Raw genomic sequence first — 24,574 nt, 5'->3', positions numbered from 1 at the left:
CCTTCTACATCTACACTAACCCTTCTGGGACAATTCATATATTTATGTGATTTCCTCTCTGTAGGTGACATACAAATCTGTTGCTAAAAATCTGATTTACTTTAATTCCCATTATTCTCAAAATCCCTACAGAACTGGCTATGGATATCTGAAAATATATCACATTGAAAACTGAAGTTATTACCTTCCTCAAAAAACAGTATTCCTTGCCAACCATTTAATTCAATATATAGATAGAATACAAGCAGAGGTTGAACTCATAGCCATAAAGTATTTTAAAAACCACATAATAGTTTCAAAATGTTATATTTAATATACTCCATTTTTAAACAAATTAATAAAAGTGCTTTTAGTTTTTCAACTTAAGTTGATGGTCACAATGTCTCAAATATTTCACCTCAAGTATAAATTAAAACTGTAATTTTGTACAATTCAAAGTAGTTAATGCAAACGTTTACATGTAACCTTCATTTAGGTCCAGTTCTAATGGAAAAATGTTCTTGTCTTTAGGGTAGTAGTTATATGAATAGACTCAATGAAGTAAAATGGTTTATACATTTTTTCCTAAGTATCAAAGACTTTTGGATTTCACAAGGGCTTTACAAATAACAGCTAATCCACTAATTGTATAGATGGGGTATTCCATAACTTACCTCAATTTACATAGTTTCACAAGTAACAGATGGTGGATTAATACTAAGGTGGCAATATTTTGGGTGGGCCAATAAGTTCATTCAGATTTTCTGCACCATCATATGAAAAAACCCAAACAAAATTTTTGGCCAACCCAATACATTATCATTTAAAACAGGACACTTTTGAGAATGGGAGAGGATACTATTAAGGATTATTGGAGGACAACAGGTATAAACTGGGTCTCTTTGGAAACCAGAGATTATGGTTAGCCATAACACATGCAGTGTGTATTTGCTACTTCAATTGAAAACATTTAATCTGCTATAGATATAAGAAACAAATGTATAGGTAAAACTTATATGTTAAATATCCATTAAGTATAAGCAAGTAACTTGGGAGATACAGGCAAAATTCATAAAATGAGTAAGTTACTAACCCTTACACATGTTACAGAATTAATGAAACAATTTCAAGAATGGAACAAATAAGAGTGTTACTTAGAAAGGGATATAAAGACCATACATCTTAAACACTCATAAAGCCCAGATTATATCACCTCTAGATTAATAGTTACCTCCCCTCTACATCTGAGGAGAAGGCAATGACAATCCACTCTAGTACTCTTGCCTGGAAAATCCTATGGACAGAGGAGCCTGGTGGGCTGCAGTCCATGGGGTCCCTAGGAGTCAGACACAACTGAGCGACTTCACTTTCACTTTTCACTTTCATGCATTGGAGAAGGTAATAGCAACCCACTCCAGTATTCTTGCCTGGAGAATCCCAGGGATGGGGGAGCCTGGTGGGCTGCCATCTATGGGGTTGCATAGAGTCAGACACGACTGAAGTGACTTAGCAGCAGCAGCCGCAGCAGCAGCAGCTACATCTGCACCTCTTAGTTACATCTGTTATGGTCCATTTCTGATTCCATGTGTTCTTCTCTTGAAAAAGGCAGATATAAGCCACAGCAGCCCAATACATTAAACAGCAGGGTATAGCTGCAGTCAAGTGTACAAGTCTCTGCATCTCTCCAATAAACTAAGCTAGTGTTACCTGTAGATACTTCCCAAACATTGAACTTCCTTATTTATCTGTTTTTTGTAATCACATCAGTAGCTGATGAAGCAGAAAGTGAATGAGGATATTGCGACACTGCATAAACAGAATATGAAAGTGTGACCTTTCCAACCATCCAATGGAACTCTTCCTATCTGTGCAAATGTATCCTACAGCTTTGTAATGGGCTTCCAATGACAGAATATATAAAGCATGTAATTCCAGAATCTTGATGCCTTGGTCTGTGTGCCTTGCAGTCATAATTTCACTTGTCTGGTAGTTTATGTAGAGGCTTTTACTGCACTGATATAAATTCCCACACAACAGCACATATCTCTAAAATCTCATTAATTTATTTACTCATTCAACAAATATGAGTGTCTACCACCCAGTATGCTCATTTCTGGGTGCCTGGGATATAAAAATGAAAGACACAGCCTCTATTCTTAAACAGAGTCCAAAGAGGAAAACACATGAGTAAACAGACAAGATACAATAATGTTGTTATATCCTAGCCTCCCGGGATCAAGGAAGGCTTCGAGGAGAAAGGGACACAAAAGGATACAGTATAGAACAAAACAGAAAAGAAGGAAAACAAGGACTAACATTTATTGTTACTGCATGCTGTACCATTTTCTATCTCAGTCCTCATAACAACCCTATGAATTAGTATTGTTATTACTCCTATCTGAAAAATAAGAGAAGGAAGGCATAGAGAGGTGACACATCTCTATGAAGTAGAGTAGAAGAGTCAGGACTGAATGCAGAGCATTCTGGTCCAAGAAACCACCCTCTTCATCACCAAATTACACTGTCATATCCCAGGTGCCAAGCACTACAATATGAATGGGAATTAGAAATGCAAAAAAGGGAGAAAAGTGCATAGTGAGAATCTAAATGAAGACAACCACCATATTTCAACAGAGTTCAAAACATGGCACAGATATGAAGGGAGAAGGCAATGGCACCCCACTCTAGTACTCTTGCATGGAAAATCCCATGGATGGAGGAGCCTGCTAGGCTGCAGTCCATGGGGTCGCTAGGAGTCGGACACGACTGAGCAACTTCACTTTCATTTTTCACTTTCATCCATTGGAGAAGGAAATGGCAACCCACTTCAGTGTTCTTGCCTGGAGAATCCCAGGGACGGGGGAGCCTGGTGGGCTGCCGTCCATGGGGTAGCACAGAGTCGGACACGACTGAAGCGACTTAGCAGCAGCAGCAGAAACTGAGATTACCATAGGCTTTATCAAAATGCCTCATCACCTTCCTTGTCAGGTGTCCCCATAACTCAATGTGTACATTACAATATTTTAAGGGGAAAACAAGTGAATACATCATGCGGAATGAAACGCAAAAAATAAAACAAGCCTTGAAGTTTTCAATTAGTGACGACTTTCCTTTAATGTAAGGCAATATCTTATAAAAATTTCACGTTCTCCGAACTACAATGAATACAAATAAAGATTTTTAACTTACATCTAATCTAGCGTAGTCCTATCCATGGGTTACATAACCGTGTTTATTTTGTTTAAATTCCTACGAATATGCATTTATGTGTATGTTGACTAAAAATGTGAGAAATGAAAAAATGGACCTCATACAAGTAGCTTTTCACCAGTACTATGCTGTCATAGATGTTTAAGATGGTAAACAAATCTGTATAACAGGACAAATAAAATATAGGTAAGGAGTAAGAAGAAAACCAACAAAACACACATCTTCATAGGCTAGTCAAATAATTCTGGTAGAATATCTTCCCAATATAATCATATTAGTTTTCTAATGCTATAAATAATCACATTACTTAATATAAATAAAATAAAATTTATAAATACCAGATGAACAAATGGTATCTTTTTCCTTTCAGATGTGAAACTGTGGGAATAAGTTACTCTTTCACAAGATCAGCAGTTTCAAATAAAATTTAAAAATCAATCTGCTTTGTATAATTCTTAAATTTTAAAGTGATATAAGTGTTTAAACAAGTTTTTTTTTTTTGCTATTGACTGCATATATTTAGATTCAGCCAGTCAAAACTTATTACAGTATATAATTTTTAGCTTAATTACTGATTTCCAAGTCTCATCAAAAAAATCCCAGCATTTTTCTATGAATCTCAAACAGTATTACAACATTCTAGAAATTAAAATTTTAAAAAATTTTACATACTTGTAACATGTGTCCACTCTAGGACTACTTTAGCCTGATTATTCACAACTAAACTATGATGAGAAAAGAATATGTGAAAATTCCAAAATAGAAGAAAATCACTAGACATAATCATTCCCCAATTCTAACATACATACTAATAAATCTAATTATCTATCATATGCTCTACTTGGTAGAGGATATTTGAGAAAGATTGCCACATCACAAATCTATCAGTGAGAATCAAAAATACTTGCATTTTGTCACTTATTAGCTCACACTCTCTCATCATCTTATCATGCATTTATGAAGTTTCTGTGGATTCACATCAGCAGAGGCTGCCAGAGTGGTAAAGCATATTAAAAGTTTGGGACTTCCCTTTGCCAGTTGTATCAACCTATGATATGATTACCCCTCCACTGGCTTATAATATTCCCTCCTCTAAACGAAAGTGTGCCCCCAGGATATCTTCTTGCTCATTCTCTTTTCTGCGCTGACAATCTCCTAAACCCCAGTAACCTTAACTATCCATCACCTTTATGTTGAAGTGTCTAACTTCTATTACTAGCAATAACTTCTCTCAATATTTAGATTAATATTTCAAAGTCTGGTTCTCATTTATATATCTAACTCAATATTTCTAAGATCAGATTCATCATTTTCCCCCTGAAAACCAAAGCTTACTCTTGTCATCCTAATTCTATGAATGGCCTAGTCATCTAGCCATCTTTGACTTTTCCCTTATCCTCACTCCCTACATCCAATTAGTAGTCAACCACTGCAAATTCAATTTCTGTGCATCTCTCATATCGTTCCTCTTCTTTCCATCCCCATTGCTTTCTCCCCAGTTCAGACACTCATTACCTTCTGCCCTAGGGCAACAACCTAACTGATCTCTCCATGCTCAAGTCTCTCTCTACCACAAATCTTCCTACATAATCCTGACAAGTTCTGAACTGCAACTCTCATCAAAAGCTTCTAAACAATCCCTATAACAGACAAAATTACATACAAAGTCTCACCCAGGCATTTAAGACCCCCTATAATATGGCTACAGACTACTTTTCAAACTTCCTGCCTCACTACTTCTTTTCTCATTCCCTTATTGTGGGTTAAACTATTCACTGTTTGATGAAAATGTCATAATTTTCTTCACCTATAACTTTGTTCACATAATTCAATTCCCTGGAGCATCGTCCAGCACCTCCCATCTAAGGCTGCAAATGATTCTGGGGATTTTTCAAGAGTTTGTTAAAATATCACATTATCAGGACTTTCCTGGTGGTCCAGTGCTTCAAGACTTTGCCTTCCAATGCAGGACATGTGGGCTCAATCCCTGGTCAGGGAGCTAAGATCCCACATGCCTTGCAGCCAAAACCAAAACAGAAAACAGAAGCAATATCATAAGAAATTCAATAAAGGCTTCACATCAAAATCTAGAAATAAAAAAATACCACATTGTCTTAGCTTTACCTGTACTCCTTTCTCCAAAATCCCCAGCTCATACCAGGGAAGCCATTTCTTCCTCCTTTAAAATACTACAGCATTTGTATTACTCCATGGTAATGTAACCCACCAGGCTCCTCTGTCCATGGATTCTCCTAACAAGAAGAGTAGAGTGGGTAGCCATTCCATTCTCCAGAGGTTGTATGACATCCATTTCACCAAATCATTGCGTCAAATGCCTATGGTTTGCCAACTCTCTCTGTCACCAGTAATTGACTGTAAATCCTTGAGGAAAGAAATAGCCTTATAGAGGGTTCTATGTGCTTTATAGAAACAACCAACATGTAAACTAACTGAAGTTATTTTCTCATCAGAATACTTACACTCAGTGTTCAATTACCCTAGCTATGAACCCATGATTGTGACAGAAACATGAAGCCAGTAATTGAGTACAGCATTTTGTCTCTTCCAAAGTCAACAAAAATATTAAAAGAAACTAAACAGTTCATTGAAAATTTTTCATGGATCTTGCATTATTTATCTATGGTAAGATTATTATAAAATGACACCAAAAAAAGGAGTGCATACTAGGTCTCAAAAACTATGAGTTTAATCATATTTGGTATATTTACATATGATGCTTAATCATAAGAACAACAATGTATATACTTTTATTAGTACACTATACAGATGAGATAACAAAGATTTTTTAAAATGTAAGACCTTGGCCTCAGTTGATACAGTTAATAAACAATAAAGCTGAAATTGTTAGTTGCTCACTTGTGTCCAACTCTTTGTGACCCCATGGACTATACTGGCCAGGCTCCTCTGTCCATGGGATTTCCCAGCAAGAATATGGGAGTGTGCTGCCATTTTCTTCTCCAGGGAATCTTCTCAACCCAGGGATTGAGCCCTGGTCCCTGCATTGCAGGTGGGTTCTTTACCATCTGAGCCACCAGGGAAGCCCCTGGTGAGAATGAACTCAAATCTGTCAGACTCTAAATTTCATATAGTTACTGTAATTCCATAATACTACTCTCTCAATAGCAATAAAAACAAAATGGTGAAGAGTTAAAGACATGTATAATGACTAAGAAAAAGGAATTGCTTCTTTAGGATGTATTACTCGGGAGGGAAATTATCAATTTGGCTAACTATACATATGAAAGAGAAAAATAATAAATTAGAGTGCCTGGCCAAATGTTTGCATTTCTGTGCTGGAGACATACATGAATAATGCAAAAATCTAAAAACCAGACATAAACCAATCTATGAATGTATGATATTCTATGCAAAACAACACCTGCCCTCCTCTTCCCTTTCATCTTAATTTGAAGTAAGGCTTTTATAAAAATAATGGAAGCTTCCTCTCTATATCTGGAATATACTTCAGATCTTTCTCATTATCACGTATTATTTGAGTTGAAGGGAAACATAAGAAAAAGGAAAAGATTTTCCAGTAAATAATTTATTCTGAAAAGCACCTGTGACTGGAAGGGTAAAACCTATTTCTTTGGAACATATACACAATTGTTATTATGTGGCAAACAATAAAATAATGAAACAATTTATATATCCCTAATTAACTCTTTTGGGGCTAGAATGTCAAGGATTTGAATTTTTTCATGATACAAATTCTTGGTAACAAGAAAATTTCAGTGGCAAAAAATATAATTTCTATGAGCATTTTGAAAAGCTACTAAAAATTTACTTGTCAGATGGAAAGGGAAAATATAATTTATGCAACATAAAGAAACAAAAGTGTTTATCATATTTTCCTGGAAATATCTGAAGGCCAATCTCATTAATACATTTATTTTCCATTGTATACATCATTCTAGTATTATACTATTTGGGGACAGAGACAAGATCCTAAAGAAATGTTTTAAAATATCATGTTTTAGGCCAGAAATTTTATTATTTTTTTAAACTAAATACCTATTTTTCTAAATACCTATTATCCTTCCCATATAAAAATATAATATTGTGTACCTAATAATTCTAAAGGGCTTTCCAGTTAGTGCCTAGTAGTAAAGAACCTGGCTGTCAATGCAGGAGACTTAAGAGACTCAGGTCCGATCCCTTGGTAGGGAAAATCCTCTGAAGGAGGGCATGGCAACCCACTCCAGTATTCTTGCCTGGAGAATCCCACAGGCAGAGAAGCCTGGCAGGCTACAGTTCATAGGGTTGCAAAGAGTCGGAAATGGCTGAAGTAACTTAGCACACACACACAATAATTCTAAAGGGTGGTGTCCACATGATAAATCTTGCATATCAATTAGACCTGACATTTTGTTTAAACTGGCAAACCTCACTAAAAGAAACAAATATGAACAGGGGCTTTCATCTGAAATATTATATTTTCATGTAAAACAAGAAGCTAACACAGCACTTTGAAGGCCATGTTATACTATTCACTTGCAGTAACAGTTATATCCAAAAGACTGAGATTGTAAAACAGAGGGTTTCTATTTTTGTAGCAACATTTATCTCTGTTCTAAGTTCTTTCATCTCTCTAGCTCCCCCTGAATTCTGGGACTTAACCTATACACTTCAGACTGCAATGTAATAACAAAATAAAAACCAGATTTTCAGAACCTGGGGAGTAAGAACATTAGAACATGCTAGAAGGATAACTCATCAAAGTCAATATAAATAACACATATAAAAACATATTAAGAGTAAAAAAGTCTCAGGTTTTCCTGTGATCATTACTTATATAAAATGAAAATATAAAAGCAAGGAGGAAGTGAAGAGAAGTTATTTACCAAATGCACACACACACACATCTTCAGGCCACTCTAATTCAGAATTAGAGGGAGGATAGAAATTGTTTGGTCAAGAATACAGCTAAGGATGAGTGCAAGGAGAGAAAAATCAATTCAGGGCTGTCCTACATTGACTTTTTAGCTGAGCTGAAGAGGACTCAGGTAGTATAGGACATGCCAACCAGCAAAAATAAGATCACTTGCCAAAGATGTGGAAGGAAGGGGGAAGGGCTTATCTAACAAATTGTTAGAAACTCCATGGGATTGAAAGATAAGAAATGTGTGGAAGGAGATGTAGTGTGAGGTAAGAAAAAAGTGTGCTACCTACTAATCTTGTTTTGGGTTTCTCAGGTGGCTCAATGGCAAAGAATCTGCCTTCCAATGAAGGAGCTGCTGGTTTGATCCTTGAGTCTGGAAGATCCCCTGGAGTGGTGAATGGCAACCCACTCCAGGATTCTTGCCTGGATTATCTCATGGCCCACAGGGTTAAAAAGAGTTCAACACAACTGAATGACTGAGCATGCATGCACTAATCTCATTTACTGGATGCATGTACTTTGGCTTGTAAGTTTTAAAGCATCCCATGTTACCTCTTCCTGTTCTTCACTTATTCCAGTGTCCATGACCTCCCCTATCATGTTGATGAGATCATGGTATAACTGGCTCCATTTCCAAATCACTGTCTTACAACTATCACAGTAAATGAGTTTTTGCTAACCTCCCCCTGCCTCCATCAGTTTATTTTAATGCCTTCATGTGTACAACTAGGTGAGTTCTGCAGCTGTGGTCGTGGATCTATGACTTGAAAGTGTTTATTTTTGGGGGAGTGCAGCTTTTATTTTTTGAGACTTTTAATCAATTGTTTTTTAAAATTAATTTATTTATTTTAATTGGATGCTAATTACTTTATAATACTGTAGTGGTTTTTGCCATACATTGACATGAATCAGCCATGGGTTTACATGTACTCCCCATCCTGCACCCCCCTCCTACCCCACTCCCCATCCTGAACCCCAATCCCACCTCACTCCCCATCCCATTCCTCAGGGTCAGCCCAGTGCATCAGCCCTGAGCACCCTGTCTCATGCATCGAACCTAGACTGGTGATCTATTTCACATATGATAGTATACATGTTTCAATGCTATCCTCTCAAATCATCCCACCCTCGCGTTCTCCCACAGAGTCCAAAAGTCTGTTCTTTACATCTGTGTCTCTTTTGCTATCTCACATATAGGGTCATTGTTACCCTCTTTCTAAATTCCATATATATGCATTAATATACTCTATTGGTGTTTTTCTTTCTGACTTACTTCACTCTGTATAATAGACTCCAGTTTCATCCACCTCATTAGAACTGACTCAAATGTATTCTTTTTAATAGCTGAGTAATAATTGATTAAATATTTCCTTAAGATAAAACATCATTTTACAATGACATTAAGAGATATTCTGTTTTATTAATCATTTTTAATTAGGCAAAAGTATAAATAAAGATTCATTTCTGAGGTATTCTCTCATGCACATGAAGATTATTTTTTGTTATTATTTCATTAAACTATGCTCTCTGTTACATTGTTAACGAGCCCAAATATGAGGAGACTAGTCTCCTACTTTCTTTCTGAATTTTGCCATGGAACATTGTACTAAGAACTGAATGAATGCCAAATATATTTAGGCCTGCAGATCAACTGTCTTAACCTCATTCAATTTGCCTCTTTGCCATAGTACTGAAAAGTATACATTCCAAAAGAATATATATAGGAAGAATTCTTCCAGCTGTTTCATGGCAACACAGGAGAGCTCAAAATCAAATCTCATCTTGGCTCCATTATAGCCCTGCTAGGTATTACTGGCAAGTATTAGATAGAAGGAATGCCTGAATGCCTACCAGATGCTCATTTGTTGAAGAACCTTATTATACCTAAGGCAAAATAGAATACCTAATGAAGAATAATAATATTTTTCTTCTTTTTAATGAGAATGTCATGCTCAATTAATAGCATTTATATTTATATTTTCAGACTAACATATTATTTTTAAGTTGAGCATTCTTAAATTCAGAGCCAGAAACCTGGGTTTCTATTCACAGGAATGTATTGAAGAAGTCATTTATAAATGTTTGGGTAACACCACCATCATTCCTTATCAACATTCTCTGTCTCCTCTTGTCTTTCTTATCTCAGGAAGTGATAGGATCATTCCTCATATACTCATGCAAGATAGAAACCTGGTAGTCTTCTTTGGGTTTTCCCTCTGTCTTACTCACTTACCCAATGAATCCTATAACTCCTGTCAATAGATCCTCATTATCACCAATGTCATTGGTTCCCAGAGTCAGTGCCACATCATTTCTTATCTGAATTAATAGAATAATCTCCCATTTCAAGCCTTGAAGCCTCTAGTTTATTTGTCAAATGCAGGTGGCAGTTCATTCCTCCCTCAATTCCTCTAAAATTAACTTAATATTACCCTTACTGCCATCAGAGAAATTCCAAACTCCTCATAACATTATATCGTGCCAGATTTACCTTCTGTAGATTATTTCTGGGCAAACAAATAGAAATTATCCTTTCTGAACTAGGCCTGTGTACTACTGTTTCCTATCTATATTAGTTGCTGTTGTTCAGTTGCTGAGTCATATCCAACTCTTTGCATCCCCACAGAACACGAGGCTCCTCTGTCATCCACTAACTCCCAAAGTTTGCTCAAATTTATGTCTATTGAGTCAGTGATACTATCTACCTATCTCATCTTATGCCGCCCCCTTCTCCCTTTGCCTTCAACCTTGCCCAGCATCAGGGTCTTTTCTAATGAGTTGGCTCTTCGCATCAGGTAGCCAAAGTACTGACGCTTCAGTTACAGCATCAGTCGTTCCAATAAATATTCAGGATGGATTTCCTTTAGTATTGACTGATGGATCTCCCTGAAGTCCAAGGGACTCTCAAGAGTCTTCAGCACTGCAATTCAAAAGCATCATTTCTTCAGCATTTAGCCTTCTTTATGTCCCAACTCTCACAACCATACATGATTACTGGAAAAACCATAGCTTAAACTATATGGTCATTGTCAGCAATGTCTACTGTCTAATACACTGTCTAGCTTTGTCATAGCTTTCCTTTCAAGGAGCAAGTGTCTTTTAATATCATGACTAGAGTCACCATCTGCAGTGATTCTGGAGCCCCAAAGAAGAAAATCTGTCACTGCTTACACTCTTTCTTCTTCTGTTTGCCATAAAGTGATGAGACCAGATGCCATTAGTTTTCTGAATGCTGAGCTTCAAGCCTCCTCTTTTATCCTCATCAAGAGACTTTTTAATTCCTGTTCACGCTCTACCATGAGAGTGGTATCATTTGCGTATCTAAGGTTGATATTTCTCCCCACATGATTCATCTAGCCTGGCATTTCACATGATGTACTCTGCATATAAATTAAATAAGCAGGATGGCAACATATAGCCTTGTTGTACTCCTTTCCCAATTTTGAACCAGTCAGTTATTCCATATCTGGTTCTAGCTGTTACCTCTTAATCTGCATACAGGTTTTTTAGGAGATAGGTAAGGTGGTCTGGTACCATTTCTTTAAAAATTAATAGTATCTTTCTTTTTCTACCGCTATACTTGGTTAACTACTATTTGGCTGTCAGATCCCAGGTTAAATGTCATGTTTCTTCACAAGCATCTCTTCCAATCTTCCAAAACTGAGTTGATACTCTCCTTATGTGTACCATAGGACTTTATACTCACTTTTGTAATAGGGTCTCTGTAGTTCCTCTTTGCTACAAAACTGCTTCTATGTGGCCCTACATCCTAAGATGGCCAGGGACATGAATAATTAAATCAGGGGTTTAATCAGGCCTAACCAATGAAGATTAAATATTATTTTTGGAAATTCAAACTAAAAGGTAAGACAAGTGCTAGTTGGTGCTTAGTGCTATTGCTAAGGGCAGTGGTGTACAATTCAGGAAGGCAGTCATTTACAATGTTAATGAGCAAAGAAAGCTGTCAGAAAGCTAGAGAAGAATCAAAGAGGAACTAGGCCCATTGGGGGGAAAAAAAATTCCCTGGTATCATTTACTGATCACCAAGGTCCAGTGCTTAATAGTCCTTAGATTTCCATAGGAATTATGTTTTTTTTTTTAAATTAATGGCTGTGCTCCATCTTCATTTTGCTCTTGAACTTTCTCTACTTGACTTCCCTGGTGGCTAAGATGGTAAATAAAGCAACTGTCTACAATGTGGGAGACCCGGGTTCAATCCCTGGGTTGGGAAGATCTCCTGGAGAAGGAAATGGCAACCCACTCCAGTATTCTTGCCTGGAGAATCCCATGGACAGAGGAGCCTGGTGGGCTACAGTCCATGGGGTCACAAAGAGTCAGACACGACTGAGTGACTTCACTTTCACTTTCTCTACTTGCAGCAAGCAAGCTCTTGGGCTACTCTTAGTTGCATTGTGAGGGCTTCTCATTGTGGTGGCTTCTCATTGTGGTGGCTTCTCTCCTGCAGCTCAAGGGTTCTGGCCCATGTGTTCAATTGTCATGGCATGTGTGCTTAGTTGCTTCGCAGCGTGTGGGATCTTCCCTGACCCAGGATCAAACCAGTGTTCCCTTCATTGCATAACCACTGGACCACCAGGGAAGTCAGAATTATGAATTCTTAAAACACTGCTCCTACAGGTATCACCTACCATCAAATACACACACACACATACAAAGGCATAAGTTAATCACTACTTTACAAACAAAGCTCTTGGCTCTTTGGGTGCAAGGAAAAGACATCCTCTAGCAAACTTTTGTCACAATGTATTATTTTTATCTCCCAGTACCATTAAAGTTTGTTAGTTCTCCATCTCTGCCTTCCTGCCACTTTAGAGCAAGGCCCAGCATGCATCTATGAACAATCAAAAGAGGAAAACATAATGAAGGTAAGAATGAATAAAGGAATTACCAGTATTCAGACTAATTTAATTGGATAAGGAAATGGCAACCCACTCTAGTGTTCTTGCCTGGAGAATCCCAGGGATGGCACAGCCTGGTGGGCTGCCGTCTAGGGGGTTGCACAGAGTCAGATACAACTGAACTGACTTAGGAGCAACAACAGCAGACTAATTTAAAGACTGACTTGTGTAAAGCAATTAAAAAAAATCAAATAGAGCTTAATTAGCGTGAAAGAATTCTCATCTATAAACATAAAAAGATGGAAGAAGGAACAGGAGAAAATGGAAAAAAAAAATAGTAATGGCAGAGGTGGATGTGATTCCTCAAGAGACTGAGAGACTACACAAGCCACTTGTAAAAGCATTTTGACTCCCGCAAAAGGTAAGCTTAAAAATGATCACAGACTTCTAGAGTTTTTATGACCTGTCAGGATTGAAATGCTTCAGGTATACTCCGAGAGAACACCTGTATGAACCCTGCACACTATACATGTGGCTTGCAGGAGGCTTATTTGTAGATCATCTCAATGAACTTTTTATGCATCTGCATGAAAATCACAATTAAAGCAAGGAAAATGCTGATAAAAAACACATTAACATTCCTTTAGCTTCAAGGAAAAGTCTTGATATCTAGTCATTAAGCATGCAATCTGCCCTCAGACATCCTTCTGCCTTAATATGCTAAAGAGAAAAATGTCTTCTGAGAACAATATTTTTTAATTCTTTATGCTTTGCTGCTCTACTGTGAAGTCCTAATTCCTGTGAATCCAAACACTCGTTAACTCTCAAGAACTGCTATTAGCTATCTGGAATCGAATATAAAGGGGGAAAAAAGGGCAAAGTTTAATTTCAAACAAATAAAAGGGTTTTTGTTATGTTGTGAAGGCTGTGTTTGTTGGGTTTCTATTTGCTCTTTTGGCTATCTACAGAACAAACAGAGGTTAACTTTTTTTAACGTAATATCAATTTTGTATTCCAATCAAAGACTGCATTAATATCAAGCTTTACTATTTATATTTTTCTGAGTTTTCTGTATCTTAAAATATCTTGTTTCTATAACAGACTGTTGTTTCTCTTTTAGAAAGGCAGGTAGAAGAAGGGAGGAAGCTGGAGTTCATTGACATTTTCCAGTTTGAATTCTTTCATGTCTTTTCAGTTTGAAGAGCTCAAAGTAATGTGATATCTCTTATTTTAATTTCATATTTAATACCAGTTCATGTGTTCTAGCTGTATGTACTATTTTCCATATCAATAAAGATTATGCCCCTGTAATATTTACTTCATCTTCTTTATTCTTTCTATAGAGAGCTTTCAAAGATGACCTTTAGTTGCTCTCTGACTGATAAAATTACTTTTGCACAAAAGTGACTTTCAGAAAGTATTACCTCATCATAGCAGATTAACATAATAACCTAGGCTCCTTTTAAATCACATGATATTTACCTAAGTGTTCATTTATAAGATCAAGTAAAGGTTTCCTGATACCCTCATTTTTGTCTTTGCCCAAAATAGAATATAATTCAATTTTCCTATTTGTAAATAGATAGAAAAATGTGACTTAATCCCCTTACTACAATGTAACCTGACACACACATGGCAAAAAGTAAAAGCTAGTAATACAGAAAAATCTTATTAAGCTGTAAAAGCTGGGGAACGTATAAATTCAGCCAACATATTAGTAAAAGTACTATAGGAAAAAACGTGTGCTAATTGACTGCTATTTTGAATTGCCAGCAGGTGTTTGTGTGTGTTTCTGTGTTTATGTTACAGTTGCTGATTTAAACATTTATAACATCTACTCAAAAAGTAAAATTCATTTCTAGATTTCTTCTTCACTAGTACTAGAAATTGTGATGAACACATATGTAGTTGAGCAAATTAAAAAAAACATTAATGTTGTGTTACTCTTTCATAATATAAATCAAAAGCCAATGTCATGATGAAAACTTTCTGATTGCTAAAGCACATTTTGTGAAAAATATAACTGTACTCAATTTAGAGAATTTCAGATTTAAAATGATAATACAAAACAGAAAAGAAAAAAAATGAATTCTTAAAGAATATTTATTATATCTTTTCCATGATTTTTCTAAACACTCTGGAGTCAATTCTATGTGCTTCTGTAGAAATACATGCACTTACCTCCCAGCAATGACCCCCAATCATCGCTATCAGGGGAGTAGTGCTAATCCGAATTGAAAGACTCTAGGCCACTGATTAAAATATGTGATTGAGTGGAAGGAGCCACTGTGAGTGCCAACATCACCACACACTTACTCTACATGGCTGAAGTAATTGAAGAATTAGGTTTAAATATCACAGGTCTCTTAAATCTCAAATTGATAAAAAGGTGTTGAATAACCCTTTGTCGCTGAACTAAAATACAGTATTCCAACATATTTTACCAGAGAGTTCTGTAATGGTGCTCAGAAGATAAGCTCAGTTAATATAGCGGCATTTCAGATTCCTTAGACAGTATTTTCCTGTATTATTAAATTATGGTGTAGGAGATGTGTGTTTTGGGATAAAGCTTGATACTCATGGTTCCACCTGCCAAATGTTTCTCAACCTTTTTCATGTTGCAGACACAAAGAAAATTATAAATAAAGTATATAAATAGTGTATAATAAGCACATAATATTTGTATATATTATTTCATATTATATTATACATATTATGTTCCCTGAGGGAAATTAGAGAGATAAGACAGTCTTCATAAAGTCTGATGAGTGAAAAGAAAAAAAAACTCTATTGCCTAAATATTATGTAAAGATTATATATATATATATATATATATATATATATATATATGAAGTACTGAGGAAAAGAATAAAACTGGGTTTTCTAAAAATATTATTTAACTTTCCTCATTGGAACTTCAAAGGCTGGGTGTCTCACACTGTACTTGCCAACTGAAGAGACAATAATAAAAAGAAAGCACTTTCCAACATTTCCATTAAAAAATTTGGTTACTTCTGCAACCATCACTTTCCTATCAGGATGTATTCTTTAAATGACTACACACAATTCCTAATCAAGATGTTTTCACCATAATTTCAAAACTCTTTCCAGTTTCCATTGATGGGAATATATTTTCAAACAGATGATCGGAAATGTTAAAATGTGTCTTTTACAACCATTCAAATTTACAACCGTTGACATGGTCACTAAGAGTAATTTTAAACTTCCAGTGAAAATATTTCAAACCGAATCGGAAATTTAAAGTCAAACATTTTGAAACAGCGATGAGGTTCTAATGTAGAACAAGCATGCATTGTTCAACAACATGTCAGTGTCTCACTGGGTGTAAACATCAGCCACATGAGTGAATGCAGAGATCTATGAGAAGACACGTTTTGGGCACTGCCTGGGGCCGAGCCTCCCAGGGGCCCCTACCCAGCCACCCCCAGCCCTCTCTCCCCACCGCTGGCCGCACCTTGGGCTGAGATCTGAGCTCCATGGGCACCTGGACCACGAACTCCTCTGGTAGCTCCACGGGGCCCTGGTCCGCGATGAGCAGTGGCGCGCTCCGCAGCTGGCTGCTGAAGGAGATGTCTGGGAGGTAGAGCGCCTCCTGGGCCGCGCTCAGCATGTCGCAGTGGAGAAGCAAGGGCTGGATGTCGCTCACTGTGTTTGCCACCTGCGGGGACCGCAGGGCGCACCATCAGACTCCGCTTAGCTCAGGCCAGCCTCAGAGGAGCCCTACTGGGGCTATTCCCAAGGCTGCTCTCTGCTGAGGGCCCTAGGCCGTGGACTCCACCACCCCAGGCCCCACAGGCAACCCTGGAGCTAAGGAGCTCACATCTCCTGGTTGCTAGTGTGATATGGACTGTGTACCTCTGTCCTAGTTAATCATGATCTTAAGTAAGCCAAAAACCTCATCCTAACTCCTAACAACCATTAGAAAATTAACTATAATTATGGAAAGAAAAAGCTGCCTGAAAAAAATATAATGATTATATTTGTTATAGATTCACAGCATTCTGTTCTAATTTATGGGCACTCATGTTTGTGTCAATGAAAATATTGGTTATTGAATTAAATATTTACACACAAAAAGCTTGATATAATAATGGGTGAAAAACTTTCAGAAAGTTTTTTATTAATTTTGTTTGTGGAATTGTTACATGGATTGTTTTATATTTATTTATATGTTTCAGGTTATTTAACATTTTTGGAAGGATGCTGTACTAAGGTTTGTGATGGACATTAGGATGAAAAATATATACATACATTTTTGCCATATATATACACAGTGATTTTACTGACAAATGGTACATATTACATAAATGGATAAATATGGAAGACCAAGACAATAATGAAAAAATAAAATTACACACACGATTATTTTTTAATATTCACAGAACAGTCATACATTTTATGCTATGAAAAACAGAACGGTTTAAGTACAGGACTTCTTTTTTGTGTGTGTGAATTGCTACAGATACACTTTTCTATACTAATTGCAACTAGTGTAATAAATAGGAGTGATAATGATAATGTTCCTGCTAACAGAAAGAAAAAGACTTTACAAGGAAAACAATTTTGCATTACACAATTATTTTAACATAACATGCATATTAAAAACATGATAAGGATTCTATATGGCTACCATTCAACAGTCAGGAGAGAAACTAAGAAATCCGATAAAGTAAGAGAATTTTATAATCATCTTTCTAATACTAGAAGCTTATACAGTAGTGCTACAACTTCTTGGTGTCTAAAGTATTTGAAAATTAAGAGTGAAAAACACATTCTCCTCCAAATCATGACAAATGATATAGCTCTTATAAAAAGCAAAAATGATATTAAGAAATTTGTCCACAATGACAAAGTTTAAAATATATCTTTAAGGCACCACCCTAAAACAAATTTTTATTTAAACTCATTATAATGTATGTACACTAAAATATCTAGCCAAAAGTTAATCTGAATGCTATTTTGACAGTTTGTGTGAATGAAAAGGTATCAAAAGAAGTAACAAGTTTTAAGGCCAAATACAGCTGTGACAAAAATGAAAATATCTAAAAAATCACCTCCAGTGACATCTTTTCCAATCTTTCAACTTCCAAAATATCATTCTCCTTATACCCAAGTTGACAATGTGACTATTTTTTAGATTATTTTTACATGAACATGTGTGTGCTCAATCGCTCAATCATGTCTGATTCTTTGAACATGTGCATGCTCAATCGCTCAATCATGTCTGATTCTTTGTGATCCTGTGGACTGTAACCCACCAGGCTCCACTGTCCATGGGATTTCCCAGGCAAGAACACTGGAGTGGGTTGCCATTTCCTTCTCCAGGGGATCTTTCTGACCCAGGGATTAAATCCATGTCTCCTGTACTGGGGGTAAATTCTTTACTGCTGAGCCACCAGGGAAGGCCACATGAACATATACACAGGTATATTTTCCCTAAAATATCTATGGTCTATGGAAGGAATTAGGAAAAGATTATGAAGCTATTATGTATCCTTCAAGCTTCAGTTATAATAAAGTTGAGAGATTTCACCCTCAGCCAAATTAACAAGAAGATCTGGAGTGATGGAGCATGCGTTTACTTGTTCATTCATTCAACAAATATGTTTCGAGTTGCAATTATATGTCAAGTCCTTTTCTAGGTACTGGAGATTTTAGTGAAAAAGAGAGATTACATACCTACTTTAATGAATCACCCATTCTTGTATGGAAGACAGAGGACATGCAAATACATAAGTAATTTTAATATCATATAGATATGAGTAATCCACAGAAAGTTTAAATAGAATAATAAATGCTACTATGTTTAGATTTTTACAGATTTACATATGGAAGCAAAATTAGAAGTTGCTAGTCATAAAAAGTCAGGAGTAAAGAGCATTCCGAAGGCCTCAATCTGGAATCGCCTTGGGCTGATCAAGAATTATCACAATGGCCAATGAATCTGTACAGGACTGGGATAAGAATGTTCTGGGCTGAGATCAGAGAGGTGAGCAACAGCCAGATCATTGGCATTGTAAACCAGGTTAAGGAGTTTAGTTTGGGAACAACCAGCCACTTGGTTAGGATACTGAATAGAGCTTCTAGGGAAAAAAGGACTAGGGCAGGAAAGGGAAAAAGACATAAGAACGGAACTAGAGATCAATTATTTCAGGAAAGGTAAAATGCTAGAGTAGGCAGAAAACTGTGATTGAAAACGCATGTGGAATGGACTCACTATCAGTTGAAAAATATGAGTTTCTGCATTAAATGAAAGAATCTCACCTTAAACAAGAAATAAGAGTGCTTAAACTACTAGAAAGCAAGGTCTGTGGACCTACAAAGAATAGGTCTGGATCAGATGATAAAATTATTTCATGTGGTAAGATGGAGAAGCACAAAAATACTGTGAATTTAAATAGATTTTGACTCTTAAATTGAAGGAGACTAGACTGCAAGGTGTTCCATGAAGTCGGGGTATCTTGTGTGAATAGATCAAACTAATCTTTAAACTGACCATCTCTACAAAGGAATCTGAGTCACCGACCACTAGCAGCAAAAGTGGAGGGGCTGTAACACGGCCCACATGGATGAAGTCTGTTCAGTTCGGTTCAGTCACTCAGTCATGTCAGACTCTTTGCGACCCAATGCACCGCAGCACACCAGTCCTCCCTGTTCATCACCAACTCCCGGAGACCACCCAAACCCATGACCAATGAGTCAGTGATGCCATCCAACCATCTCATCCTCTGTCGTCCCCTTCTCCTGACCTCAATCTTTCCAGGTATCAAGATCTTTTCAAATGAGGCAGCTATTCGCATCAGGTGGCCAAAGTATTGGAGTTTCACCTTCAACATTAGTCCTTCCAATGAACACCCAGGACTGATCTCTTTTAGGATGGACTGGTTGGATCTCCTTGCTGTCCAAGGGACTCTCAGGAGTCTTGTCCAACACCACAGTTCAAAAGCATCCATTCATCAGCACTCAGCTTTCTTTGGAGTCCAACATTCACAATGAAACATGATTACTGGAAAAACCATAGCTTTGAGTAGATGGACCTTTGTTGACAAAGTAATGCCTCTGCTTTTTAATATTCTGTCTATGCTGGTTATAACTTTCCTTTCAAGGAGTAAGAGACTTTTAATTTCATGGCTGCAGTCACCATCTACAGTGATTTTGGAGCCCCCAAAATAAAGTCTGTCACTGTTTCCACCGTTTCCACATCTATTTGCCATGAAGTGATGGGATCAGATGCCATGACCTTAGTTTTCTGAATGTTGAGCATTAAGCCAACTTTTTCACTCTCCTCTTTCACTTCCATCCAGAGGCTTTTTAGTTCCTCTTCACTTTCTGCCATAAGGGTGGTGTCATCTGCATATCTGAGGTTATTGATATTTCTCCCGGCAATCTTGATTCCAGCTTGTGCTTCCTCTAGCCCAGTGTTTCTCATGATGTACTCTGCGTATAAGTTAAATAAGCAGGGTGACAATATACAGCCTTGACGTACTCCTTTTCCTATTTGGAACCAGTCTGTTGTTCCATGACAGTTCTAACTGTTGCTTCCTGACCTTCATATAGGTTTCTCAAGAGGCAGGTCAGATGGTCTGGAATTCCCATCTCCTTCAGAATTTTCCACAGTTTATTGTGATCCACACAGTCAAAGGTTTGGCATAGTCAATAAAGCAGAAATAGATGTTTTTCTGGAACTCTCTTGCTTTTTCCAGTGGATGTTGGCAATTTGATCTCTGGTTCTTTTGCCTTTTCTAAAACCAGCTTGAACATCTGGAAGTTCACGGTTCACGTATTGCAGAAGCCTGGCTTGGAGAATTTTGAGCATTACTTTACTAGTGTGTGAGATGAGTGCAATTGTGTGGTACTTTGAGCATTCTTTGGCATTTCCTTTCTTTGGGATTGGAATGAAAACTGACCTTTTCCAATCCTGTGGCCACTGCTGAGTTTTTCAAATTTGCTGGTATATTGAGTGCAGCACTTTCACAGCATCATCTTTTAGGATTTGGAATAGCTCAACTGAAATTCCATCACCTCTACTAGCTTTGTTCGTAGTGATGCTTTAAGGCCCACTTGACTTCACATTCCAGGATGTCCGGCTCTAGATGAATGATCATACCATGGTGATTATCTGGCTTGTGAAGATCTTTTTTGTTCAGTTCTTCTGTGTATTCTTTCCACCTCTTCTTAATATCTTCTGCTTCTGTTAGGTCTCTACCATTTCTTTCCTTTATTGAGCCCATCTTTGCATGAAATGTTCCCTTGGTATCTCTAATATTCTTAGAACAGAGCTAAAATCTTAAGTTTTGTTTTAAAAAAAATAGTGTATATGTTACCCCCTAAGTTATTATATAAATTCTGGGGAAATATTTGAGTTATAAATATAAATCAAATTTTTCTTCCTGAAGCTATTATAAAACTAAGTCTTCAAGATAAATATTGCAGTTATATGTCTGGCATTCCATTAAAAATATGCAATCTCAAGTCTGAAAAGAACCATTCAACTCACACAATAGATAATAACTCTAAGATTATGTCTGCTAAAAATCACTAAGTTTCATATGAGGAAACTGTGACTACAAATTCACTCTGTTCTTGAGCCACCCACCCAATTACATATGAAGAAGCAAGTCCTTCTTCATGTTGAGAAACATGTGATATCTGTACTATGGCATTCTCTACCCACTTGTCTAAATTCAGTGCAAATAGGCTATGTGTAAAACACATTAATCTAGTTCTAGAAGACACCTGTCTTCAAATATTTGTCTTTTTATTTACAAGATTTAAGCAAATACAATATCGTTTTCCTTAAATCAAACTTTACTTCTTTCCTTTTCTTCTTTTATTTCTACTTCATTCTTCTATTAACATGTGCTGCTCTGATGGTTTATTTCTAATTAAAATCACAGGTCTACAAAATAAGGTGATTCTCAACAGGTTATTAAAATGCTTTGGGAGAAGCCTCTAAGAGCTGGTTAAGGGATTTTGATTTGAGTTTCTCTTCTAATAACTATGTGAAATGTCATTACATCATTAGATTGACAGTTCCAAGTTTATTTGTGCATCTTAGAATTAATGATATTACTATGTATGATTCGAAGAGTTGCTATGAGTAGTCACTGAGCTTTTGTGTGAAAAAGTGTTCAACTAATGGCAACATGCTACATAAATGCTACAAATTATATTGAAATGCTTGTTATCAAAAAATGACTGAGTGAAACAAAATACCTAATCCAGTTTAGTGCCATATCTATATCTATCTATCTAGCCATAGAGAAAGGGTAGAAGAGGAGGGAGGAAGCAGGAAGGAAAGGGAGGAGAGAGAGAGAGATGACTGCTATTATTTCTTTGCTTTTAAGTAACTGTCATTTCCCATTTTTTGTGTTTCTTTACGCATACCTGAAAGACTCTACCTTCCTGCCATCACCTTCATCTTGGCTGTATTAATAAATTACTTCTTTCCTGATTTCTCCCTAAAGTAAGTATGACAGCTGCAAAATTGCTTTATAGGCTGGGTACAATTGCACTCATTTTGTATGCTAGTAAGGTTATTCTCAAAATCCTTCAAGCTAGGCTTCAGCACTATGTGAACTGAGAACTTCCAGATGTACAAACTGGATTTAGAAAAGGCAGAGGAACCGGAGATCAAATTGCCAACATTTCTTGGGCAATAGACAAAGCAAGCAAATTCCAGAAAAACATCTACTTCAGCTTCATTGACTATGCTACAGCCACTGACTGTGTGGATCACAACAAACTGGAAAATTCTTAAAAAGATAAGAATATGAGACCTTACCTGCCTGCTCACCTTACCTGCTACCTGAGAAATCTGTATGCAGGTCAAGAAGCAAAAGCTGGAACCTTAATGGAATAACAGACTGATTCAAAATTGGGAAAGGAATAAGAAAAGGCTTTAGTGTCACCCTGTTTATTTAACTTATATTTAGGGTACATCATGCAAAATGCCAGGCTGAATGAATCAAAAGCTATAATCAAGACTGTCAGGAGAACTAGTCACAAACTCCAATATGCAGATGATACCAGTCTAATGGCAGAGAGTGAAAAAGCTGCCTTAAAACTCAACATGCAAAAAACTATGATCATGGCATCCAGTTCCATCACTTTATGACAAATGGATGGGGAAGAAGTGGAAGCTGTAACAGATTTTATTTCCTTGGGCTCCAAAATGATTGTGAATGGTGAGTGCAGCCATGAAATTAAATGACACCTGCTCCCTGGAAGGAAAGCTATAACAAACCTAAAAAGTAAAGACATTACCTTGCTGACAAAGGTCCATATAGTTAAAGTTATGATTTTTCCAGTAGTGATGTATGGATATAAGACTCGGACCATAAGGAAGGCTTAGCACCAAAGAATTGACGATTTCAAGTTGTGGTGCTGGAGAGTCCCTTGACTCTTGAGAGTTCTTGGATTGTAAAGAAATCAAACCAGTCAATCCTAAAGGAAATCAACCCTGAATATTCATTGGAAGGACTGATGTTGTAGCTGAAGCTCCGATACTTTGGCCACCTGATGTGAAGAACTGACTCATTGGAGACCCTGATGTTGAGAAAGATTGAAGGCAAAAGGAGAAGAGGGCAGCAGAGGATGAAATGGTTAGACATCTTCACTGAGTGAAGGGACATGAATCTGAGCAAACTCTGGGAGATGGTGAAGGACAGGAAAGCCTGTGGTGCTGCTGTCCACAGGGTGGCAAAGAGCCAGATACGACTTAGCAATTTAACAACAACAAAGTAATCTCTAACAATTGTCAAAAATGTTCCACTTCTACCTGACTAAGGTAGAAAATACCAGGTAGAAACTACATCATGGGAGTTCTAATACAGAGAAAACTCTGATTTAATTCTGGGTCTTAGAAGAAATGGCTCAGAAGTGATGACTTTTCTACCTGTATATGACGAAGCAACCTTTAGAGTATATGCATATATTATTTAACTCAACAGATTCTTCTAATGCTTGTCTTATGTAGTGTTCATATGCTCTATGTGTTCATGCATCTTTCCTTGCAAACTGAGTTTCTTGCTCTTTTCTAAAACAGAGCTTGTTACAGGAAAATAAACACTTTTAAATGTTTTAAACTTTCATCAAAAGACTGAACTTTCAAGTTCTGAAAGCAATATAAGACATCCTGAGACTAGTGGAAAAAGCAAACACCTGTTATGAATAAAGCTAAAGGGAAATTAAATTCCCAGTGTTAAAAAACAAAAGAAACAACATTAAAAGATTATTTTTAATTGTCTTTCAACCATGATATCTTCTATGTTCTAAAAATAAAAGAAAAATTGTGGCTCACTGTGGTTGCTTATACTGAAATACTGCAATAGAAATATCTCAAATATTTGTTAAAATGAATAAGCAGAGAATAAAATTCTGGTACTGATACAAATTTGAAAAAAAAATCAGCTCTTGAAAGCACATTATTTTCATTTAAATTAAATAAAATGTCACAACTGTCTCTTTGCAAACATAATGCAAACAGATTTCAATTAATGATAACAAAAGTATAACTCTGGAATTTATTCTTTGAAGAATACAAATATTCCTTTAATTTCCCTTCGTCTACTCTCCTCTTAAAGAATGTTAACATTTTAATGGT

The 24,574-nt window shown here is 36.7% G+C and overlaps 1 protein-coding gene across 6 annotated transcripts in view; it reads right to left on the bottom strand.

Moving 5' to 3' along the window:
• Positions 1-24,574, bottom strand: part of ADGRL3 (adhesion G protein-coupled receptor L3) — a 956,872-nt gene that overhangs the window by 553,134 nt on the left and 379,164 nt on the right. For 5 of the 6 annotated variants that reach the window (XM_070372463.1, XM_070372465.1, XM_070372461.1 and 2 more), the window contains one exon: positions 16,424-16,627. The exons of the other annotated variant lie outside the window; for it this stretch is intronic. In XM_070372463.1, coding sequence (XP_070228564.1) covers positions 16,424-16,627 — 204 coding nt within the window. The remainder of the gene's footprint in view (positions 1-16,423; positions 16,628-24,574) is intronic. 6 annotated transcript variants of the gene reach the window in all.

The sequence above is a fragment of the Bos mutus genome, chromosome 6 (assembly GCF_027580195.1).
Source record: "Bos mutus isolate GX-2022 chromosome 6, NWIPB_WYAK_1.1, whole genome shotgun sequence".
NCBI lineage: Eukaryota > Metazoa > Chordata > Mammalia > Artiodactyla > Bovidae > Bos > Bos mutus.
The sequence above is the reverse complement of the archived record's forward strand: the minus strand, read 5'-3'. Positions and strand labels throughout refer to the sequence as shown.